The sequence below is a fragment of the Vigna unguiculata genome, chromosome 5 (genome assembly GCF_004118075.2).
Source record: "Vigna unguiculata cultivar IT97K-499-35 chromosome 5, ASM411807v1, whole genome shotgun sequence".
NCBI lineage: Eukaryota > Viridiplantae > Streptophyta > Magnoliopsida > Fabales > Fabaceae > Vigna > Vigna unguiculata.
In genome coordinates this window covers 32567034-32574037 of record NC_040283.1, presented here as the reverse complement: position 1 = coordinate 32574037, position 7004 = coordinate 32567034, and the positions used below count along the sequence as shown (strand labels likewise).

At 36.7% G+C, this 7004-nt stretch overlaps 1 protein-coding gene across 1 annotated transcript; it reads left to right on the top strand.

Annotated features, from left to right (window-relative positions):
- The first annotated feature begins 2787 nt into the window (after positions 1-2787).
- LOC114184627 lies at positions 2788-3297 on the top strand. The gene has a single exon (XM_028071944.1). It carries the CDS (start codon positions 2788-2790, stop codon positions 3295-3297), a length of 510 nt encoding a protein of 169 aa, XP_027927745.1.
- The last annotated feature ends 3707 nt before the right edge of the window (positions 3298-7004 follow it).

The following is a 7004-nucleotide window of genomic DNA, read 5'->3' as shown; positions in this document are numbered from 1 at the left end:
GTGGAAATTGATAAGAGCATCAAGTGTATTGGGAGAAGACCAAGGTTGGACTAGTGGTGGCACAACAGAAGTCTTGATTCCTCCATTTTGAGCAAGGATTAACAGGTTAGGGGAGTTCCTTCACGTATATACATGCTTTATGATTGTTTGGTATTGTAATGTATGATCATGATGCCCTACATAATCCCAAATCGTGGTGTTTTCGAGTTTCTGGAAAAATTCCCAAAAATCGCCTGGCGGATTTGAATTTGCCACCAAGCGACGCATGTAACCCAATTATGGGTTTTTGTGATCAACAGCCTGTCGGCAAGGGTGACTCCGCCAGGCAATGCAAACACTGTGAAAAACGCTATTTTTCTTACTTTACGCACAGCAGAAACCGCCGGGCGCAACTTTGATATCGCCAGGCGCCAAGCTTTGATTTTTTAGGTGGTAGGCGCCACATATTTTTCTAGTTTGTGCAGTTTTCGTAAAATTGTGTTTCCTTGTTAACCGTCCGATTTATGTGAAATTTTGACAGGAGATTTATAACATGTTATTCGTCACTTGAACGGTGGAGATTGGAATTGGATTTCTGCAGCTAGAGATATACATCACTCATGATTGGTTGTTTTAATTCCCTAATAATATGATTATCAATGGATGCTTAAGTTTGCTTAAGTGTTGGTATGGCCTTGATTGACGAATATATATATATATATATATATATATATATATATATATATATATATATATATATATATGTGTGTGTGTGTGTGTGTGTGTGTGTGTGTGTGTGTGTGTGTGTGTTAGCTCGAATGTATGATGTTATAAGTGTATGAATAAGGGTCATTATTGATGATATCACTATGACCGAGTGTTGCATGATCATGACAGGTTTTGGGAAAGTATGGGAACATGATAATCATACTTTAAATGTAATGGAATTGCGAGGGTATGCGAAATAAGTATATAACTTTCATTGTGTCTTCTGTGGGGTTTGTGAATTGTAAGCATGCAAAGGGTTGGTAAAATGAGAATGGGAAAATAAAGTGTGTGTTGGAATTGATTTAAGAGGTAAGTATATATGAATTATAAAAGAGAGGAATGTGTGCTTATACTTGAAAGATGCATATGTGTTGTGATGTTGTAATTTGGAATATATGAATGTGTATGTTGATTTCTGGATGTTTGAGAATTGAATGGTTGAATTCAAGGAAATGAATTAGAGTACCAAAAACCAGTAGTGTCACATTACTGGTGTAGTGTCTAGCAGTGTAGACTGAATCGCCAAGCAATAGTAGAAAACATGAATGTCTTGTGAGTTGTGGCCCCTAGCGGTGATGTGGAACCGCCAGGCGGTCTGTACTGCCATTTCACTTAGTCGCGCTTAGGCTGCGCTAGGCGATGGTGTAGTGGCAGGGTGCGCTGTGATATGTTTTGCATGACTTATTGTGTTGGTCCTGGTCTGGGATATGCTTGATGTTGTCATGAGCGGGTAGGTTCATGACTAGTGATGAACACGTGATGATATGAGCGGCGAGGTTCATCTCCTGATACTCTCGTGTGGGGATACGAGTGGGGAGGTTCGTATGTTCCGTGCTCACACTTGAGAGATGCTACAAGCGGGAAGGTTCGTAGTTGGTGGATCATGTGTGTTGGACTACGAGCGGGGAGGTCCATAGAGTAGGACTACGAGCGGGTAGGTTCGTAGAGTTAGACCATGAGCGGGCAGGTTCGTGGAAGCATTAGAATCCCTAAGACCTGGTTGAGTATGTACCTTGTGTAGCGTAGTGTGCTTTTCTTGTTTTCGTTATCATGCTGTAATGTGAAACTTGGATTAGGGGATGTTGTGCCATGAGCGGGTAGGTTCATGGATGGTGGTGAACACGTGATGGTATGAGCGGGGAGGTTAATACCCTGTTACTCTCGTGTGGGGATACGAGCGAGGTAGGTTCGTATGTTCCGTGCTCACACTTAAGAGATGCTACTTGCAGGGAGGTACGTAGCTAGTGGATCACGTGTGTTGGACAATGGGCGGGTAGGTCCGTAGAGCACGACTACGAGCGGAGAGGTTCGTAGAGGCAGGACCACGAGCGGGTAGGTTCGTGTGAGCATCATAAACCCTGAATCTAAGGCTAACTATTAGTGTGTTGTGAAGGTTGAAAAGCCTTGGTAATTAAGGTGTTGGCCAAGAACTAACTAGAATAAAATAATTGGGTGTATTGTTAAGTTTATTAAATTAATTGATTGTTTTTCTTAGCTCACCCTTTTTGTTTATGTTTGGCGATGATCGTGTGATTCGTTACGCAGGAGCAGATGATGTTACAGGTGATGCTGGTGATGCATGGAGACGGAGAGAGAGCTAGCTTGGGGGCTCTTGAGCTAGGGTTTTTTTATGATGTTCTTTCATTATGTTCAATTTTGAAAACTTGTAATAAGATTATTATTATTTAGTTATGTTTAAATTATGGCGTGTTAAAAAATAATTTGAATTTTCCCGCCTTTGGAAATAATAAAATTTTGTTGATTGATTTTCTATATTTTATTTTATTTTATTTATTTAATTAAGTAATTTATAGTAGGGATGTTACACTAACCAAGTGATTTCCTGTATGCTAGTGAACTATGGCACCATCTTGTAGGACTCTACAATCCTCCCAGGGTGATGTGCCAGATATCGGGAGAGCAATCGAGGCAATGGTGGTTGTCATGACGTAGTAGAGTACGACGATGATGTAACAACATGAAGCATCAATGCAGCGACAGGCAGCGACACTCGTGCAGTAACAGCTGTTGATGCAGCAGATGGAGGCTGCAAGAGTGGAGGCCCTCCACCAATTGGAGGAGAACATGGCAGTTGGCCTTGTATTTGGTTTCGAGCCACGACCTGTAATAAGGGAATGGAGTCTAGAAGATTTTCTCAAACACCACCCGGTAAAATTCAACGGGAAGACTACCCCGGATGCAGCAGACCGGTGGCTGAAGGACCTGGAGAGAATCTTCGATGTGAAGATGTGTCTAGTAGACAACAGGTTGACTTTTGCAATTTATATGCTCACCGGAGAAGCTGAACACTGGTGGATCAGTACAAAATCCATCATGGAGGAGAGAGGTGAGCCTGTGACTTGGAAGGCCTTCAAAGGGAAATTCCTCTCTGAGTATTTCCCCAACAGTGTCAAGTATGCCAATGAGGTGGAGTTCCTCCAACTAACACAGGGGAACAAGACAGTGGTGGACTATGCTGAGAAGTTCAAGCATCTTAATCGCTTCTATACACTTCAACTTGATGAGGAGTGGAGATGCCAGAAATTTTAGAACAGTCTCAAAGGAGACATCTGCTTGATGGTAACCCCTCTGTCCATCAATGACTTTGCTGCACTAGTGGAGAAAGCACGAGTGATGGAGAAGATGAAGAATGAAGTGGAGGGTCAGCGTCCACAGCAACCTTAGAGGATTGGCGGGCCATCACGGTCCAAACCGAGGCATGAGGAGCGGAGGAGATGATACGATAGACCTCCACCAATTAGGGAGAATGTAAGGCCCACTTACATTGCTGCCATTATTTTAAAGGGGCCACCCCAAAATCGTTTGGGCCTAGGGTTGGCCCAAAGCGCAAACAGACCCTAAGTCTGCCCTAACACACTCTTCACTTCTCACTTTCAGAAAACAATCGTTTGTTCTTCCCTTTCCCCCTAAAACAGAGCTCTGCTAGGTTTGGTTCCCGCTCGTTTGTGCTAACTTAAAAGTTCGCTCCGTCTCACGTAAGTTCGTTCTTGAACCTTACTTCTTTCCTTTTGAGTTGGTTTTCATGATTTTTGTTAGGGTTCATGATAGTAACCTTGTTATCCTTCTGTGCCGCTGTTCCAGTTAGTGAATATGCTCCTGGATCTACAGAGTTCCTTGGCTTAGGGTCGGAGTCTGATATTAGCCTCTTTCCAAGTAAGGGAAGCTATGGCTTACTCATGTATTTCGTTTTTTCTGTTGTTCTGTTGTTGTTCTAAGAGTCTATACTTGGTGTGATGTTGTGAATGCTTGGAACGTTTTAGCATGTTGGTTCGGATTGGTATGTGTGGTTGTTGTAGGGAAATAGTGGCGAGATCTGATAATCTCGCCCAAGCGAGCCTGTCTCGCCTAGGCGAGATGAGCAGAGACTCACCCAGACCTTTTCACGCGAGGAGTCGCCCAAGCGACCAACTCAGTTTTGAGCGAGTGAACATCTCGCTCAGGCGAGGGGAGTCTCGCCTAAGCGAGAATGCGCATAGGCTATTGTTTCTGTGTGTCGAGCTCTTACCTAGGCGAAGGGAGCTCGCCTGAGCGAGAGACCCTCTCGCTTGAGCGAGACCCTTCAGCCTGAGCAAAGCGCTGGGCGAGAGTGCGTTCTGGTTTGGTGTTTCCCTTGTTCTTGAATGTTTGGCTTGTATTTGATTGGATTATTATATAATGGCATGAGAGGAATGAATATGCATGACTGAGAGCATATGCGAGAGGTACTCGTGGTCAATAGGGGAGAGATGATTTCGCTGCATAGTCTACCTGGACTGGACTTCTTGTGTTAACTAGGCTTTTCTTTTAGGGCAATGGCCCATGTACTGTCTGGCCTTTGGGCTTCATTTTGAAAACTTTGTGGTTATTCCTTTATGTTTGCCTTTGGCATCGTGACGTGCCTTGGTTACTGTACGGAGTTGTATTTATATTCCAGAACTGCATTAATATGTTATTCTATGTGACGTTTCCTTTTAATTTGGTTTATTAATTAAATGGGACGTTACAAGAAATATAACGATACATCTTTATAACATTATGATACTAATATAACAAATAAATTAATTAATTTAGTGAAAAATTAAATATATTAATGTATATTTTATATTTTAAATATTCTTTTTAGTGTTTAAGTTGTTTGCATCTGTGTTTCTATTCTCAAATAATATAATACAATTAGTAGTATCAATATGATACAATTATTAGTATTAATATGATTAGTATTTGATGTTATTATTCTTATTAATATTATTCTACTACTATTATTATTAATTTTTATTATTATTACTACTATTATTACTATTATTATTATTATTATTATTATTATTATTATTTTAATTAATATTACTGTCAATATTATTTGTATTAACAAATATTTAGTATTATTATTTTGTATTTTTATTATTATTACTATTATTTTATTATTTTTGTTTTACATTATTATTAACTCTATACATTTTTTCTAAAATATTATAGTAGAATATAATGATTTGATTGTTATTTTTGTAGATTAGATATATAAGATTGAAAAACTAATTTAGGATATATAACAAAAATGGTTTGACAATAGCCTATAATCAATATATAAAATGTTTTAATATATCTTTTTTAAATTGTTGATTAACTTATTTATCATTATTCCATTGTCATGGCTTTTATTTTCTTACATTATCCATATATATATATATTATATAAAGCTAATTTAGAATTTATATTAATAACTATAAAAAAAATTATATCATGCCAAAAGACATGTGTCTGCACACTGGCGGACCTAGGATGTGACAGGGGAGCCACGGCTCCCCCATTTTTTTTTTGAATTTTTTTTATATATATTTATATATTTTTTAAAATTATATTATATATTATTTATATTAAAATTATATTATGAAAAATTATAATAAAAGATAAAATAAAAAATTTTAATAGAGACATTAATTTATAAAAGAGATTAGGGTTTTTTTTCTGACTATAAGATCTTTCCATCATGTAAATTATCATGAAAGTCTGTGAAGAGAGATAAATACAAAGGTTGGGAAATAGAGGTTGGAAACACATAGATTGAGATTCATGTATACATTCTTGCATGATCTATCACAAATCAAGGTTAGTATCTTATTATGATTTATGTATGTTAGTTTATGATTCTTTTTAGGATGTTTCTTCCAAATTAAGTTTATCCTAAATTAATATAACTCCTAATTATGATTTTAGGGATTCTTTTATGAAATTGGTATGAACCCTAATTATAATTTTTCCTAAATTATTATAATCCTTAATTGTGAAATTTAGGGATTTTGTGTTTTTCGCTACCTATGGTATTTTTTTTTTAAGTTTTGAATTTATACAGTATTGCTTATCTAATTAAAGTAGTATGAGTTTTATTATGTTTTGCATTGTGATAATTGTGATTTGTGAATATAAATTTTATTTATTCTAAATAGGTAAGAGGTGATAAATTTATATTAGAAAGATTATGATAAAAAGTAAAAAAATTGATTCATTTTTTCAAAGAGGAAGGTTTGTGATGAAGATGAAAAAAAATGTATTTACGTTAACTAAGCTTGAGAAATTTAATAAGAACCAAGAATTTAAGACAATATAAAACAAATCTCTAAAGTTATCAGAGTTACATATAATTAATTTAACAATTCAATAGAACGTGATCTGGAAAAAACGACATCAAATTTGACAATACCACCAAATCAAATTGATCAGATACGAATGCTTGATCTAAAATTGTATTTATGAATTGGTATCATGATATAATAGCGAATGATAGTAATATTTTTTCGAATTCTACTATTATATGTGTTTGTTATAAGAAGAGGAAATGAAGAGAAAAAAATGAATAGTTTTTCTTCTAAAAAAAATTATATATAACAAATCTAATTTGGCCCTCCTACAATTTTAGTCCAAGTTCCGCCACTGTATGCACGAATTACATTGGAGAATATATTCATTTATATTATGCGTTTATAACTCATGTATGTCCATCATTCTTAAAGCTAAAATGGGTTGGAATTCGCGAACTAACTCGCTCATCACGGGTTCAAGCCGAGTTGGGTTGAAATTTTTTTATAAATTTCAATACATGTTGATTTTTGACCTGGCTCATCTAGAACCTGGCTCATCCGGGTTGAACCCGTGGTAAAACGGGTTGGCTCATCAACCCCCAAATAAAAGGGTCACACAAGTGTTTTTTATTTTTTTATTAATTTGGGCTTTACATTTGGGTCATGTTAGGTTATTTTTTTATC

What these genes read in the sequence shown, in the direction of transcription:
- LOC114184627 (XM_028071944.1), top strand. Translation starts at nt 2,788, where the DNA reads ATGGAGGCTGCAAGAGTGGAGGCCCTCCACCAATTGGAGGAGAACATG.